The sequence below is a fragment of the Ochotona princeps genome, chromosome 16 (genome assembly GCF_030435755.1).
Source record: "Ochotona princeps isolate mOchPri1 chromosome 16, mOchPri1.hap1, whole genome shotgun sequence".
NCBI classification, from domain to species: domain Eukaryota; kingdom Metazoa; phylum Chordata; class Mammalia; order Lagomorpha; family Ochotonidae; genus Ochotona; species Ochotona princeps.
In genome coordinates this window covers 57703393-57720919 of record NC_080847.1, presented here as the reverse complement: position 1 = coordinate 57720919, position 17527 = coordinate 57703393, and the positions used below count along the sequence as shown (strand labels likewise).

Below are 17527 nucleotides of genomic sequence, written 5' to 3'. Positions count from 1 at the left end.
TTTCAGTGCCTTAAACATACTCTATCTACCTGTGCTAATACTGGACAGCTGAGAATATACACACACATGTAAATATTTATATAAAGTATAAGGACTTTCTTTTAAGATGTACTAGGTTTTTTTAAGATTTATTTTTATTACAAAGTCAGATATACAGAGGAGGAGAGACAGAGAGGAAGATCTTCTGTCCGATGATTCACTCCCCAAGTGAGCACAGCCGGTGCTGCGTTGATCTGAAGTCGGGAACCTGGAACCTTTTCCGAGTCTCCCATGTGGGTGCAGGGTCCCAAAGCATTGGGCCATCCTCGACTGCTTTCCCAGGCCACAAGCAGGGAGCTGGATGGGAAGTGGAGCTGCTGGGATTAGAAGCGGCGTTCATATGGGATCCTGGCGTGTTCAAGGCGAGGACTTTAGCCCCTAGGCCACGCCGCCGGGCCCCCAAGATGTACTTATTTTTATTGATCAGATATACAAAGAGGAGGAGAGACAGAGGAAGATATTCCTTCCACTGATTCACTCCCCAAGTGGCCTCAATGGCTGGGAGTCAGTCCGAAGCCAGGAGCCAGGAACTTTCTCCAGGTCTCCCACACGGGTGCAGAGTCCCAAGGCCTTGGGCCGTCCTCTACCTCTTTCCCAGGCTGCGAGCAGGGAGCTGGATGGGAAGCAGGGACGCTGGGATTAGAACCAGCTTCCATATGGGATCCCAGCACAAACAAGGCAAGGACTTTAGCCACCAGGCCCTGTATCTGAAACATTCACATCTAGTCATAGAAAGCTGGGGTTAGGAAGTGTGAGGGGCTTGGCAGAGCTGCCTCGCTGGGCTTTTATGGGTGTCTGCTTGCTGTGTCTTCCTCCCAAGAGGTGGGCACTTAACCCCGTGGGAAGGACAGCAGCAGCCCAGCTACACAGGCCCGTGTTCGAGAACTACCTCAAGCTTCCTCCTGATGCAGACGCTGGCAGGCCACACCGACAGTTCAGCCTGCTGGCCTCCTGCTACTCACACGGGAGACCTTCCCAGGGTTCCTGGTTCCTGGCATTGCTGTACACTCGGCCACTGCAGGCACCTGCAGCAAGAATCTTAGTGTACTTGCCTGCTTTCAAATACATAGTTCTAAAATAACTTTCATTAAAGTGCAATTAAAAATCCTTGAAGGAACACTGCACTGTGGATTAAAAGCAGAGATCTGGCTCAGGGCTCCCCCAAGAGCACCCAATAACACGAATAATAACCACCGGGTCTCTCTCCTGAATTCTCAGATGCAGCAACAAACCACAGGCGGGTCCATTTCAAACAGGACTCCTCAGGGGACCCCTGCGCTGATGCTAACGGCTTGTGCAACCCAGCACTCCCACCTCTGGGTGGTACTGTGGGGCAAATGGCCAGGAGTAATGTTGGCATACTCATTATCAGAGTACTATCCCCAATATCTGCCAAAGGACAGAAGTAACCCAAATACCCACTGATGCATTAAAACTGTGATGCACATGTGCGCGCGCGCGCACACACACACACACACACAGGAATATCTCACCAACAAAACGAAGACATTCTGACATACAATACATGAGTGACCCTGGGAAGTCTTCCCAAGACCAACAAGTCATTCACAAAAATACACTGTTTCCACTTACATAATCTACAGGTGTCCAAATTATGTACAGAGTACACAAACACAGCAATCAGAGGAAATAAAGTATTTGTTTTAATCAAGATAGTCTACTTTGCAAGATGAAGATTCTGCAAATTAGCTGCATAAGAGTATGAACTTACGTAACATTTCTGAATGGTTCAATTAAAATGGTTAATGGCAAATTTTCTCCTCTGTGAAGTCTCTGAGGTGTAACGGGTCTGGATTTACATTTAAAGCATCGCCCACATTCACAGAGCACATCAGCCATTCCTGGACACGGTGGATTTTCTCGTGTTGAGCCAGGTGGGACTTTCTAACGAAGGCCTTCCCACACTCACTGCACTCGTACGGCCCTTCTCCAGTGTGCACGTCCTGGTGTTCATCAGCTATATGCTTGTGCCTAAAGGCTTTCTCACAGTCGTGACACTCGTGCGGCCTTTCTCCAGTGTGGCTTCTCCAACGCTTGAGCAGGCAGGTGTTGCACCGAAAGAACTTTCCACACGCACTGCACTGGGAAGGCCTTTCGCCTGTGTGCACCTGCTGATGTCTAAGGAGTCTGCAGTGGTACCTAAAAGATTTCCCACAATTACTACACATGCAAGGCCTTTCTCCATTGTCACTTTTCCAGTGTTTGAGGAGCTTTGAGATGTACCTAAATAATTCCTCACAAAGGCTGCACTCGAAAGGCCCTTCTCCAGTGGGAATTCTCTGGTGTCTGAGTGTGGAACCGTATCTGAAAAACTTCCCACACTCACTACACTTGCAAGGCCTTTCGCCAGTGTGCACTCGCTGTTTCATGAGAGTGGAGCTGTCCATGAATCTCCTGCACTCGCTGCACCCACAGAGCCTTTCTCCAGTGTGAACCCACTGACGGCTGAACGATGTGGAGCTATACCTGAAAAGTTTCCCATACAGGTCACACTCATAGGGCCTTTCCCCAGTATGCACTCTCCTACACCTCTTAAGTCGGTAGTTGTACAAAAAGGACTTTTCACATTCTCTGCATTCATAACTTTTTTCTCCACTGTGAATTCTCTGATGTTTCATGAAGTTAGCACTGCACCTGAAAGATCTTCCATACTTGCCGCACTCACAGGGCTCTTCTCCTGCATGAGTTTTCTGATGGCCAACAAGCGAATGTTTGTACCTGAAGACTTTCCCACATTGGCTGCACTTAAGATTGACTCTCCCAGCTTGAAAGGCTGTGCTGCCCTCAGGCTCCCGGGATGGCCTCCATCCAGGAGGGTGCTGGTGCTCGGCCAGGGCTGACGTGGCCGGCAAGTCCTTCCAGCCATCCCTGCTCGTGAGGGGCCTCTCTGCCACAGGAACTCCATCATGGCTCCTCAACAATGAAGTGTCCCAGTCATCGCATCCGGGAAGATTCTCTCCAGGGTGCTCTAGGTGCAGGTGAAGCTCTGCCTCACAAAGCTGTGGCTTTTCTTCAGTTTGCTTTCTACTGTGCTCACACATCTTGCCTGGTAGGCCTTCCGGGTGGACAAGCCTGGCTTTGGAGTCACGACCTGTGACACTCTTACAGGAACATCCTGCTCAGAAGGAGCCTCCTCATTCTCAACTCTGTGCCAATAATCTGTACAAACAGAAACGTTGATGAAGTATGTGTTAACTTTCGTAGGGGTGGAGTGGAAAGTCTCATTTAAGTACCTATCACAAATCCAGAAATAAGCCATCGACCAGACACTGAGGCCAGTGAAAGGAAGGCCTGCTATCCACAGCCAGGCCTCTCCAGCTTCCTGAATGAGAGAACCCTAGGGGCTGTTTCTGGGACAGACTCTGCAATGCTGGCAACCGATCTAGACAGTTTGTCCTGACTGCACCACTTCTGATCAAGCTTCCTGCTAATGCAGGAAAGCAGAGGAGGATGACTCAAGAGGTTGGACCACTGCAAAACATGGGAAACCCAGGAGCTCCTGACCCCTACATGGCTCAGCCCTAGCCACTGCAGCCATTGGAGAGAGAACCAACGGAGGAAAGATCTCTCTCTCTTTCTAATCCTGCCTTTCAAATACATTTTAAAATCTTTTTAAAGAGTGATTTATCTCCATTGGAAAGTCAGATATACACAGAGGAGGAGAGACAGAGAGGAAGATCTTCCGTTCCATGATTCACTCCCCAAGTGACTGCAACGGCTGGTGCTGTGCCGATCAGAAGCCAGGAGCCAGGAGCTAGGAGCCAAGAACTTCCTCCAGGTCTCCCACGCAGGTGTAAGTTCCCAAGGCTTTGGGCCGTCCTCGACTGCCCTCCCAGGCCACAGGCAGGGAGCTGGATGGGAAGTGGAGCTGCCAGGATTAGAACCGACACCCACATGGGATCCTGGCGCGTTCAAGGTGAGGAGTTTAACTGCTAGGCTACCACTTCGCTGGGCCTTAAAATCGTAAAAACAGAAACAACTGTGCTTGTTTCGGTTAGAGGCTCCAGGGACCAGGACACATAGCTGGACACTGATATCCTAACTGGTCAAGCTATGGCTGCGGAAGCCATTTCGAGAATGAATTAGCAGAAGGAAGAGCTCGGTCTCTCCTCTTTCTATAATTTTGCCTTTCAAACAAAAATAAATAAATCTTTAAAACAGATAAATAGGGCCCGGCAGCGTGGCCTAGCGGCTAAAGTCCTCGCCTTGAACGTGCCGGGATCCCATATGGGCGCCGGTTCTAATCCCGGCAGCTCCACTTCCCATCCAGCTCCCTGCTTGTGGCCTGGGAAAGCTGTCGAGGATGGCCCAAAGCCTTGGGACCCTGCACCCACATGGGAGACCTGGGAGGGGTTCCAGGTTCCTGGCTTTGGATCGGTGCAGCACTGGCCGTTGTGGCTCACTTGGGGAGTGAATCCTTGGACGGAAGATCTTCCTCTCTGTCTCTCCTCCTCTCTGTATATCTGACTTTGTAATAAAAATAAATAAATCTTTAATAAATAAATAATTAATTAATTAAATAAAACAGATAAATAAATAAAATCTTTTGATCGAGAGAAGCCCTGAAAATGGGTAAGGAAATGTGAGAAGGGTATACTGCAGGCAAGAGGAGCCGGTCCTCCAAGTGGCTTTCAACAGGACGTTGGCTGCTAGTTACTGGTGAGCAGGCACAGAAGGCTAAACCCAGAGACATGTAAGTGCAGCAACAGGTGTTAAGGCATATGCAGGGATAAGTGCAGACATCACAACACCTAATGCTCAAGCCAGAGACTGGAGGGGCCCATTAAGGGAACAGAAGTTACAGAAGCGACAAAAGGAAGTGGCAGAAAGCCACAGTAAAAATGTTAACGAGCTGTGGCCACTGAGCCTGGTATCAGACAAAGGCACACACAGGGCAGCTTCCCAGGGCAGCCTGAGCTCAGCTCTGACGTGCCAGTCTCTCCCTGCACAGCCTCAGGGCTCCCCCACCAAGCCACTACCACCGCTGCGGGGGTCGCGTGCACCCTTGGCTTCCCAGCGCTCCCTCTTCTTCCTCTTTTCTTCTTCATTCCTTCTTTTTCTTTCTTTTTTTTTTTTTTTTTGAAAGGCAGAGTTACAGAGAGACAAGGAGAGACAGAGAAGTCTTTCATTTGCTGGTTCACCCCACCCCCTTTTTTTCTTTAACATTTACTGACTTTTATTGCAAAGTCAGATTTACAGAGGTAGAGACAGAGAGAAAGATCTTTCATCTGTTGGTTCACTCCCCAAGTGGCCGCAATGGCTTCCACGTGGGTGCAGCGTCCCAAGCCCTGGGCCATCCTCAACTGCTTTTCCAGGCTATAAGCAGGGAGCCAGCAGGGACGTGACACAGCTAGGATACAAACTGGCACCCATATGGGATCCTGGCACATGCAGGCAAGGGCTTTAGCCATTAGGCTATTGTGCCAGGCCCTCCCGTTTCTTAAAGTGACAAAATTAAGGAATGTGACAGACAGCCTGTCCAATGGGGAAGGCAAGGAGGGGGAGTGGAGTGCTCCCCCAAATCCTTCCCAAGGCACCTCATATTCCAAAAATATTTTAGTCAAAGAAGAGTCTTGTAGACTCCCCCAAACTATCACCAGGGGACTGAAATTCCTGGCACAGGAAGGACACCAGCAAGAGAAAGACAACCTGCACTGGACAGGGCCACCTGACCTGGACCAGCAAGATCGCGGACGATCTCCATTTCCACCTGTGAAGCCTCATCGCCCAGGGGCAGCATGGGATGGGGCAGGGGCTGGGGCCTGTTGTCAGGAGACAGGCACGGAGCACAGCACCCAGCTGGCTCCCACAGAGCAGGCATAAGGAAAGCGAGTGGCACCCAGGGTTTACTGGAGAAGACTGAGCCGTCCTTGTGTCAAAGGCAGAAAGGCTTCTGGCCAGAGGTCCCAGCGGCTCCAAGGACCTTACTTTGTGAGGGAAAAAGTGTCAGACTCTCCAACATCACATTGCAGTACAGAAACCTCTGAGCTTCACTGAGCTGTTCCCACTCCTCCTGGGAGAAATACATGGCCGCATCCTCAACGACCACACAGCCCTGCCAAAATGGAAAAGCTCAACAGAGAGGCAGCTTCTTCTCCAACTTTGTTTTCTTAGCTTTTACATTTACCTATTTGGCGTGCACTACTCTTGGGGGCCAAACAGGCAGATTTGTTTACACCTCCCCTGCTATCCACAACCTTCTCGTCCAACTCACACACTAAACTAGTAGTTAATTCCCTTGCCCGACATCAATCCACAGCCGGGGACCAGACGTTAGTAACAGCCCTGTGCCCTAGGTTTGCTGGAGCTGTTTACACAAACTGGACCTACGCTGGTCACCTGCCTGCCTTGCACTTCCCTTGGGAACCCCCAGAAAGGCTGTGTCCGAAGCTAACCCTTGTCCCCTGTCGCTGACTGCCGCACCACGTGGCAGCGCACTATGTGGTGGCACTGTCCTTGCGAACAGCCCTCTTTGCCCGGCACTTGCCTCTCCCCGTAGTCTTACCCCTACTTGAAAGCACCGCCACTCTTCCTCCTCCCCATTGACACCTTGCTCAACTTACTGCACACCTTCTCAGGGGGAGGAGAAGAGGTCCTGATGGCAACGGTACCCTTCCTCTCATGTCCACTGACCACCGTGTGTGGCACACACAAACAGGTGGCGAAGGAAGCAGAGAAGCACCATTTACACTGTGGGTCTGCTTCAGCAGCCAATTTCCCTGACAACCAAACACAGACCCACTGATCTCTCTCAGGTGCCGAGCGGCAGCCTCAATGGCCATCCTGTCACACCCCGTCACCTGTACAGAGCTATTACTTCAACTGTGTCACTAACACCTCCTGGCTCGCAGCCCAGTGATTCCTCCTACCTCCTAACAGAGCAGGCTACACAGCAACCAGGTCACGACACACACCTTCAGCACCCAACTCAGCCTCGACATCCTGGAGGGCCAGGGGAACCCCAAACCCTGCTTCAAAGGTCTCCCAAACCCGGCTCTTTTGCTCAGTCCAGTCAGCCACTCAAACCTACATGAGGACCTCAGAGACGCTTTGCTGTCTCACTTCTGATTGCCACCCCTGTCCCAAAAGCTGTCAAGCTCAGCTGCTCGCCACAGCACCATCTTGAAGGAGAACCTTAGGAATTTCCTACCGAGGTAGGTCCACACTTGGGGGCCTGCATCCCCTACAGACTGCACAGCTCAACGACCAGCTGCTCTGTTTTCTATCCACTGTCCTGCACACGCTTGTCCTGGGAGGTACAAGATGGCTCAAGGGAGGGACCCAAGACCTGGTACAGCGTACACACTCCACTCCACTGCTATCTCCAAGCCAGCCCTCCTCCTGCGGCTGCAAACGTCTTCACTTTGAGACATCTGAGAACTATCATGGCCAGAAGCTGGACCACAATTTGCATCTGACACCTACTGCTCAGCATGGGTTAGATCTTTATAAAACTGGGCCTGGCACAATAGCCTAGTGGCTAAGGTCCTTGTCTTGAATGCACCGGGATCCCAATGGGCACCGGTTCTAATCCCGGCGGCCCTGCTTCCCATCCAGTTCCCTGCTTGTGGCCTGGAAAAACAGTTGAGGACTGTACAAAGGCTTGGGACCCTGCATCGGTGTGGGAGACCCCAGAGAGGCTCCAGGCTCCTGGCTGCAGACTGGCTCAACTCCCGCTGCTTGGGGAGTGAATCAGAAGATGGAAGATCTTACTCTCTGGGCCCGGTGAGATAACAGAGCTGTTAAAGTCATCCCCTTGAACGTGCTGGGATCCCATATGGGCACCAGTTCTAATCCCAGTAGCCCTGCTTCCCATCCAGTTCCCTGCTTGTGGCCTGGAAAAACAGTTGAGGACTGTACAAAGGCTTGGGACCCTGCACCTGCGTGGGAGACCTGGAAGAGCTCCTGGGTTCGGACTGGCACAGCACCGTTGAGGTCACATGGGAGTGAACCATCAGATGGAAGACCTTCCTGTCTCTCCTTTCTGTGTATCTGCCTTTCCAATGGAGATAAATTAATCTTAAAAAAAAAAAAAAGAGCTTCCTCTCTGTCCAATAAAAATAAATCTTTTAAAAAGGATGTTAATGAAACCAAAGACTTGATTCATCGCTGAGATCCACCCAGCCCCTCACTACACCTTCCATCTGCTATCACCACTCCGACATGCCTGGCTCGCCGTGGGGTCTCCTCCACAGGCTCCCCACCTCCTTCGCAGGCGCCTGTCCCTCCTCCAGGACAGCCAGCGTCCACCAGCAGCTCAGCTGGACCCCGAGGACGCCAACCACTCCTGCTGACCAGGTCTCCCACGCCCGGAGCCCCTAACCCTCGCGGCCAGCCTACAAGGCCCTTCTCGCCCAGGTAGCAGGGACCCCACAGGCGCGCTTCCGCAGGAGGGCCAGCACCCGGACACGGTGGTCAGGTCGGGAGGACCACAGACCGGCACCCACCCGAGTGGAGCCCATCGGGGCGGCCTCCGCCGACCAAGCAGGGGAGAACCGCAGCCAACGGCGGGACAACGGCGTCCCCAACTCCCACAGCTAAGTCCGCTCGTTGGTCGCCTAGGCGACAACCACGCGCTCTGCTGGTCAAAAGCCCAAGAAATGAGGGACCAACGACCGCCCATGGGAGGAGCTGCCGGAAGCCCCGCCCTCAACGGCCCGCACACGCCAAGGATTCTGGGTTATGTAGTTCCCAGGCTCTTGGTGCACGTCTTGCCAATCTGCAGAGAGCCATCGCGAGGGATCAGGGAAATGAAGTTCCCAACACTCGGGGGGAAAAAAAGACAAGCCTTGGTCTCTTAAAGGTGACACCCACCCGGAAGAGCTCCAGGCTCCTGATCCAGTTCCAGCCATTGCAGTCACTTGGGGAGTGAATCATCAGACAGATCTTCCTGTCTCTCCTCTCTATATACCTGACTTTGCAATAAAAATAAATAAACCTTAAAAAATAAATTGTGAAATTCCATGACCCCGTCCTCCTGCGAAGTCGTTTGTATTTAAAAGAGTTTGGATTCTGGGGAAATTTCATTGTGCTTGAAATGGCGAGATTGGCAGCAATTCAGAGCTGCTGAACTTGAGCAGGACCCTCGGAGCATGCCTCACGTCGGGGACCTGGGGTGGGTGAGAGCCTGGGTGGGGCTTCTCCCTTTTTCTCCCTCCTTTCCCCAGACACACACAAAAATGTGGGAACAATGGTCTTACCCACTTTACTGTCACCCTTGATCCATGAGCCTTAATCAATATGTAAAGATTATCAAAATAAAATAAAAAGGAAAAAATTCCCACATTTATTTATTCGTTGATTTGAAATGGAGAAGCAGTGACTGAGACTGCACCCACTAGTTCTCTCCAGTGATCACAACAACCAGGTCTCGGCCAGGGGCAGGTCGGGAGCAGGGAGTCCATCCTGGCCTCACACATGGACGGCAGGGGCGCACAGTCAGCCATCCTCCATTGCCTTTCCAAGGGCAGTAGTCAGAAGCTGGATTACAATGAGAGCAGCTAGGACTCAATGCAGCACCCTAATGTGGGATGCCCTGGTCACAAGCAGCATTCTCAACCCCAGTGCCACAACACTGTCTACTCAGAAGGCACCCGAAGAGTTGTGCCAACCACTCACCTCTAAGTAATTCCCACTGAAAGTCTGACTTGCAAATCCTGTCAAACGTTTAAAGAACACCACCAGCCCTTTACAAATACCTCCAGAAAATAAAGGGGGAAACAGCTGCAAGCTTACGAAATGAAGTCCAAGTTATCCTGACAGCAAAGGCAGAGACATCCCAAGGAACGCCCAAGTCAATCATCCCTCATCGATATAGATACAAATACATGGACAGTGTCTCACTGATAGGCTTAGCAACATACATACAGGATATACATCATGACCAAGGGATCTGTCCCAAGAACACGAGTTGGTTTAACATCAGAAAAAAATCACTGAATACACCATAGAAACAAACAAAAAACAAAAGCAGCAAATATCCACACATAATTATCTTACTACATGCTAAAACCAGGGATGCAGGACACGTAAATACAGTCAGTGGATCTTTCCAAGGAGCCATGGGCGTTCACTGGAAAACAGTCTTCAACACAAAAGATGGAATCACTGGCCATTTCATGCTTTAAAAAAAATCTGCCTAGAAACAGGTCTTAAAGTTTCCACAAATATTTACTCAAGATTATAGGACTGAATTATCGAACATAAAGCTAGAAGAACTCCTAGAAGACAACACCAGGAAAAATGTGGGTGACTTTAGGTTTGAAATAACTTCTTAAATACAACACCGAAATAAAATCCAAGTTCCTGGAACTTGATTAGATTTGAAAAACTGCTCTGCAGGACACTGTTAAAGATATGAACAGATGCTGTTGGGACCTGCAGTCTAAGCAACCATGACATAACACTCCATGTTTACAAAATAGCTGAACTCCAAAAACACTGTCGAATGCTGCTAAGAACACAAACTACCACAGTATTTTTGGGAGACAGCTTGGCATTTTCTTACAAGATAAAACATATTCTTTTTTTTTTTTTAAGATTTATTTATTTTTATTACAAAGTCAGATATACAGAGAGGAGGAGAGACAGAGAGGAAGATCTTCTGTCCGACGATTCACTCCCCAAGTGAGCCCCAACAGCCGGTGCTGCACCAATCCAAAGCCAGGAACCTGGAACCTCCTCCAGGTCTCCCACACGGGTGCAGGGTCCCAAAGCATTGGGCCGTCCTCAACTGCTTTCCCAGGCCACAAGCAGGGAGCTGGATGGTAAATGGAGCTGCTGGGATTAGAACCGGCGCCCATATGGGACCCAGCATGTTCAAGGCGAGGACTTTAGCCGCTAGGCCACGCCTCCGGGCCCAAGATAAAACATATTCTTAAGTATTCTTCACAATAGCCTTACTTGTAACAATCGAAAGCTGAAAAAAATTCATATACCCATTAACAACTGAATGCATACAAGCAAAAAAACAAACATACACTATGCAATGAAATACTAAACAATACAGATGAACAAACAAACCACGCAACAAGACGGGTTAATCTCAAAACTATATGGCTGGAGGAAAAAGCTACTAGAGATCCCACATCTAACAAAGTACATGCTTGGGCCCGGCAGCATGGCCTAGTGACTAAAGTCCTCGCCTTGAATGCCCCGGGATCCAATATGGGCGCTGGTTCTAATCCCGGCAGCTCTATTTCCCATCCAGTTCCCTGCTTGTGGCCTAGGAAAGCAGTCGAGGATGGCCCAATGCTTTGGGATCCTGCACCCATGTGAGAGACCTGGAGGAAGTTCCTGGCTCCTGGCTCTTGACTGGCACAACACTGGCTGATGCACTCACTTGGGGAGTGAATCATCGGATGGAAGATCTTCTTCTCTCTCCTCCTCTCTGTATATCTGACTTTGTAATAAAAAAATAAATCTTAAAAATAAAAACAAGAAAGTACATGCTTGTACCCGGCGCAGTGGCCTAGCAGGTAAGTCCTTGCCTTGAATACGCCGGGATCCCATATGTGCGCTGGTTCTAATCCTGGCAGCTCCACTGCCCATCCAGCTCCCTGCTTGTGGCCTGGGAATGCAGTCGAGGATGGCCCAGGGCTTTGGGACTCTGCAACCAAATGGGAGACCTGAAAGAGCTCCTGGCTTCGGACTGGCTCAGCTCCAGCCATTCAGGCCACTTGGGGAGTGAATCATTGGACAGAAGATCTTCCTCTCTGTCTCTCATCTCTGTATATATCTGACTTCGCAATAAAAATAAATAAATCTTAAAAAAAAAAAGAAAGTACATGCTCGTACAATTTCTCTGACAATGTTCCAGCAAGCACTTGCTGTTGTCTGTGAACTGAAGGAAAGAGGGCTGGCAGACGTGGGAGGCATGGATTACTTGGGGACACAGGAAGCTTTTACTGCATTGGGTACTTTCGTTGTCTTAACTCTCCCTGTTTGTCTGTAAAATCTGCCTTTCAAATTAAATTAAATTAATTCTTTATTTTATTTATTTATTTTTATTGGAAAGGCGGATATACAGAGAGGTGGAAAGACAGGAAGATCCTCCGTCCTACGGTTCACTCCCCAAGTGAGCGCAACGGCCGGAGCTGAGCCAATCTGAAGTCAGGAGCCAGGAGCTCCTCCAGGTCTCCCACTCGAGTGCAGGGTCCCAAGGCCTTGGGCCTTCCTCAACTGCTTTCCCAGGGCACAAGCAGGGAGCTGGATGGGAAGCAGGGCTGCCGGGATTAGAACCGGCGACCATATGGGATCCTGGTGCGTGCAAGGCAAGGATTTTAACCACTACACTCTCGCGCCAGTCCCTAAATTAATGAATTAAAAGGCTCCCTGTGCCCTTGGCCCCAGGAGATGTGGGCCTCTGCAGGGCTGCAGAACCCCTCTACTCTCATCCCACATACTGGGTTAGAAGAACACTTACAGATTATCCTGTGGAATGCGCCAGTCCTTGGCCACATCACCCCTACTCCATTAGCTCAGCGTTCCTACCTTACCCTGATTCTCCCAGTCAATGGCACTTCCCTGAACATCAGGCAACAGCTTGTTTGCAGGCCTGGGAGATGGTAACCCCTCAACAGTGTTGGGAAATGTGTGATAGTCAACGGGCCGATCCATCATTTCTACGAGTCCTGGACATTTCCACACCAACTAGGCCCTCTAGAATGAACACTGGGCTCATGGGAAACTGTCGCATCTAGGTTGTGCAGTGAAGCACAAAAAGTTCTTCAGTCCTCCCCAGCACATCTAGGACAACAGTGCAACAGGTCAAATCGGAGACCCACTCCCCAGTACTGTGGTCCCTTTGCTGTGGGCAGCACCCATCTCTTCTCCCAACCCACTTCACACAGAAAAAACCTTCAAAAGTAACTGCTGGGCCTGGCGTGATGGCTTAATTGGCTAGTCCCCCACCTATACGTGCCAAGATCCCATATGGGCACTGGTTTGTACCCTAGCTGCCCCACTTCCCATCCAGCTCCCTGCGTGTGGCCTGGGAAAGCAATCGAGGACGGCCAAAGCCTTGGAACCCAGACCCTGTGTGGGAGACCTGGAAGAAGCTCCTGGCTCCTGGCTTTGGATCGGCTAAACTTCAGCCACTGTAGTCATTTGGGGAGTGAACCAGCAAATGGAAGATTTTTGTCTCTCCTCTCTGCAAATCTGCCTTTAGAAAACAAATGAATGAATGAATGGGAGCACTGGGAGGCCTTCCTGTGGAGAGGGAGTGGCGGCAGCACACGGGCCCTGCTGCAGGCGCTGGCAGTAACTCTAACTGGAGTCCTGAGCATTCACATGGCCTCATGTACCCCGGCAGGGCCCACGCCAGGGACACTCTCCAGGGCACAAGCACACATGCACAAGGTTCATCTGCCACACGCTGGTCCTTCCGAAAGCTACAGCTTTCCTTTGGTACAGGTGCTATCAGGCTGAGCAAAGCTATCACACTTATCTCTATTTATAGCTATCTCCTCTACCGTGAATTTTGTGGTGCTAAGCAAGTTTCCCACATGCAGTTGAAGGGTCACCAAAACAACCGTGTTTGAGAGGCCTTTCCCCAGCATGAGCTTTCTGGTGACGGGCAAGGTGGGAGCTCCTGCTGTATGCCTTCCCACACGCGCTGCACACATAAGGCTTCTCTCCTGTGTGCACCCTCTGATGCAGAATGAGGCTGGAGTTGCGGCTAAAGAACTTTCCACATTCACTGCACTCGTAAGGTCTTGCTCCACTGTGAACTTTCTTATGCTGAACAAGATGGGAGCTGCTAATGTAGGCTTTTCCACATTCATTGCATACATAAGGCCTTGCTCCGGAATGAACTCGCTGGTGCAGAATGAGGCTGGAGTTGTGGCTAAAGCACTTCCCACACTCCCTGCACTCGTACGGCTTTGCTCCAGTGTGGATCCTCTGGTGTACAATGAGGTTGGAGCTATGGCTGAAGAATTTTCCGCAGTCCCCACACCCATACGGCTTTTCTCCAGTGTGGGTTTTCTGGTGTTGCACCAGCGTGTCCTTGCGGCTAAAGGCCTTGCCGCACTCGCTGCACCCATAAGGCCTCACTCCAGAATGGATGATCTGGTGCTGGACTAGCGTGTCTTTGCAGCTGAAGGCTTTCCCACACTTGCTGCACACGTAGGACCTCGCTCCAGTATGGACTCGCCGATGTTTAATTAGACTAGAATTGTGGCTGAAGAATTTCCCACATTCGATGCATTCATAAGGCCTTGCCCCAGTGTGACTTCTCCAGTGCTCAATCAGGTGGGAGCTCTGGCTGAACAACTTCCCGCACGCGCTGCACTCATAAGGCCTTTCTCCGGTGTGAAACCTCTGGTGCTGAACAAGCGTGTCTTTGCGGCTGAAGGCTTTCCCACACTCACTGCACTTGTAGGGCCTTTCTCCAGTGTGGATTCTCTGGTGCTGAATGAGGTGGGAGCTTCTGCTGTAGGCTTTTCCACAGGCACTGCAGTCGTAAGACCTTTCTCCAGTGTGAAGTCTCTGGTGCTGAACGAGTGCGTCTTTGCGGCTGAAGGCTTTCCCGCACTCACTGCATGTGTGATGCCTCTTCCCAATGTGAAGTTTCTGGTGCATTCTCAGGTGAGGCAAGTGGATGAAGGCCTTTCCATACTCCTTGCACACATGCGATGTTTCTCGAGTGTGAATTTTTCTGTGACGAGCAAGAGCTGATTTCTCCTTGAACACACTCCCGCACGGTAGGGACGAAAAGGCTCGCCCTTCAGTCTGGGTTGCCTGGCTGTCAGAGATGGGAATGGTGTCGGGAAAGGTTTGTCCAGCAGCACTGCAACTGAAGGGCACCTGCCTGTGACAGTCTCCCTGGCGCTGCCCGTGACCAGAGTTCTGTGTGCACAGACTGATCTTCTGAGAGGTCTGGCACAGGAATAGGCCAGGGCTTTCTGGTGAGTCCATCTTTTCCACCTTGCATCTAAGGGGTCTCATCAATACCCCATCTGTGTGGTTCTCGGGGAGTCCCCCGCCTCCCCCCTGAAGGATGTCTCCACACTGCGTCGCTCCTTGTGCTGCTGACAATCCTCTCGCATGGGGTACACACGGGGACGATCTTTGAATCGGCTGTGATTCCTGGTGCTCAGCCAGCCGCAGAACGTCTTTCCAGAGCGGCACACACATCTCCCGTGCAGGGGCCTTCTGGGTGAAGGGGCATGACTTGGGAGTGGCTACCTGAGACCCTCCTCCTACAGAATAGTTCTCCCTGGAAGGTGCCGCCTCACTGTCTGCTCCACACCAACCATCTGAAAACAAAGACACGGTGGTGAAGTGCATGTTGGCTGTGCAGAAGCAGCAAGTCCAACACAGTTGTGATCTGTCAATCAAACAGTCCACTGGCTTAAGAGAAGGAGAGAGCCAGAACCATGTGAGGATGCGTAGGCTGTGTGCAGGTCCCAGAACGAAGGACTCTCAATGGCCCGGGACAGGGAGGCCATGTCTGTCAGCCGCTCCTCTGCGGCAGAGTCAGGACCGCTTCCCATGAAGCTCTGTGCTTAGTCCAGGCCCAGCAAAATCTGAATCCAAGCAAGCAGCTGTCTCCCAAGGACTGCTTAGTGTACACAACTCATGACACATTACTGTAGGCCAGTGTTACAGAGCAGAGTGAGTGGGTCCTGGAGGCCAGAGACTTGGGAAAACGCCCAGTGGAGAAGGAAAAGAGGCCATAAGTAACACACAGGCTTTGGCAGCCAAGTGCCAGGGAACACACCGTCTGAAGATCCAACCTGAACCCAGCCCTAACAAGGCATGCTTGCCCAGCTTTTCCTTTGTAAAGGAGACAAGCAGCAGGTGAGCTGTGCCGGTAGACCTGCCCCACAGACAAACGGTGAACAGCAACAGCATCAACCTCTACCATAGCCAGGCCCTAGGAAATGCCAGCTGAGCAATGGGAAATAGAACCTAGGACCACTGAGTGCCCAAGCTGGGCAGAACCTGCTGAACACACCAGAAGGCTCCTAAATCAGGACCGCACGTGTTGGTCTACTCAGAAAGGAAAGGGACATGGCACACACGACAGCATGATTGGACACAGAGCACCTACGTGCGAGGAGCAACCGTGATCTGGCTGCACAGAAGAACTGTCCTGGGGAGGAGCAAACTGCCAGGACCATGAGCGAGGCTGTGCAGGCCGTGGAAACCAGCCACTACGACGGCCCCGTCATCACCCCCCATTACTCTCACCCCGGCCGAGCTGACTCAAGAACTTTGAAAGAATTGAACACAGCACAAAATGATGGAATATCACTCTTGAGATTAGATTACAACCCTGGGATTCTCTCATGGGCCTTCTCTTGCTCACTTGCTCAAAAAGAAGTCAGTTTCTGGGTTACGAAGTACACTGCAGAGAGACAGCCTAACAAGGAGAGGGGCCTCTGGCCAACAGCCAGCGGGGAACTAACACCACCAGAAATGGAACCTTGCAAAGAAGCCCATGCGTCAGCTGGGAAACGGCCTGAGTGCAACGGGCCCTTGGCGGACTGCCTGACTGTGCTTCACGAGACAGTCTCTGCCCGAAGCAGCAGCACCAATGCAACCAGATGCCCGAAAGGTAACATGGTGGGAGCAACTCGCAACGGAGCAACAGAACTTACCTACAGTGACCACTAGTGCCAAGGTGTCCAGCATCACATCCCAGTACAGGAACCTCTGTGTCTCCCCAAGGATCGCCCACTCCTCCGGCGAGAAGGACACAAACACGTCCTCAAAGGTCACAGAGCCCTGGCACAGAACAGACAGATGAGCAGGCAGCATCTTCCCGTCCCTCGCTCCCCCTCCCACACACCCAGTCTGTCCACTTACACAGCCCAGGGTCTGAACTCACTGATTCTGGACCGTAGTCCCACTGGTGCCTCTCCCTGCTCATACCGTGTCCAGCCCAGAGCAAAATCAGGCAATGTTGGCAGCACTGCAGCACAGCATGCCAACCACTTCCTGCAACACCAGCATCCCATATGGCACTGGTTCAAATTCCAGTTGCTTCAGTTCCCGTGCAGCTCCCTGCCTGTGGCCTGGGAAAGCGGTCAAGGAAGGCCCAAAGCCTTGGGACCCTGCACCTGCGTGGGAGACCTGGAGGAAGCTCCGGGCTTCGGATTGGCTCAGCTCCAGGCATTGTGGCCACTTGGGGAGTGAAGCATCGGGTGGAAGAACTTCCTCTCTGTCTTTCCTCCTCTCTGTATATCTGCCTTTCCAGTAAAAAAAAAAAAAAAAAAAAATCTTTAAAAAATTATTAAAAAAAAAAACCCAAAACACGAATCTTCCCTAACTTCTCTCACCTCATGCCCACACACCTGGGCATGGCACGACCACAGTCCTACCCAGCCACATACCTGGGCACCATCACAGTGCTACATGGCCACACACCTGGGCAGGGCACCATCACAGTGCTACACGGCCACACACCTGGGCAGGGCACCATCACAGGACTGCCCAGCCACACACCTGGGCACCATCA

The 17527-nt window shown here is 51.3% G+C and overlaps 3 protein-coding genes across 3 annotated transcripts in view; all 3 read right to left on the bottom strand.

Moving 5' to 3' along the window:
- The window catches only part of LOC131482177 (ret finger protein-like 4A), a 167743-nt gene that overhangs the window by 149196 nt on the left and 1020 nt on the right, over positions 1–17527 (bottom strand). Inside the window, exon 2 of the mRNA XM_058673979.1 lies at positions 16668–16794. Within this exon, the coding sequence (XP_058529962.1) occupies positions 16668–16794 (127 nt within the window). The remainder of the gene's footprint in view (positions 1–16667; positions 16795–17527) is intronic.
- Positions 1681–8522, bottom strand: LOC131482235 (zinc finger protein 548-like). The gene is given in 4 exon segments (XM_058674804.1): positions 1681–3112; positions 3115–3219; positions 5989–6115; positions 8508–8522. Coding segments are annotated over 4 exon segments (1557 nt in total). The 3' UTR covers positions 1681–1802.
- ZNF304 (zinc finger protein 304) lies at positions 13530–15452 on the bottom strand. The gene has a single exon (XM_058674884.1). It carries the CDS (start codon positions 15349–15351, stop codon positions 13549–13551), a length of 1803 nt encoding a protein of 600 aa, XP_058530867.1. The 5' UTR covers positions 15352–15452; the 3' UTR covers positions 13530–13548.

Excerpts from the sequence above, each read along its gene's own strand:
- ZNF304 (XM_058674884.1), bottom strand. The coding sequence starts at position 15,351 with ATGCACTTCACCACCGTGTCTTTGTTTTCAGATGGTTGGTGTGGAGCA.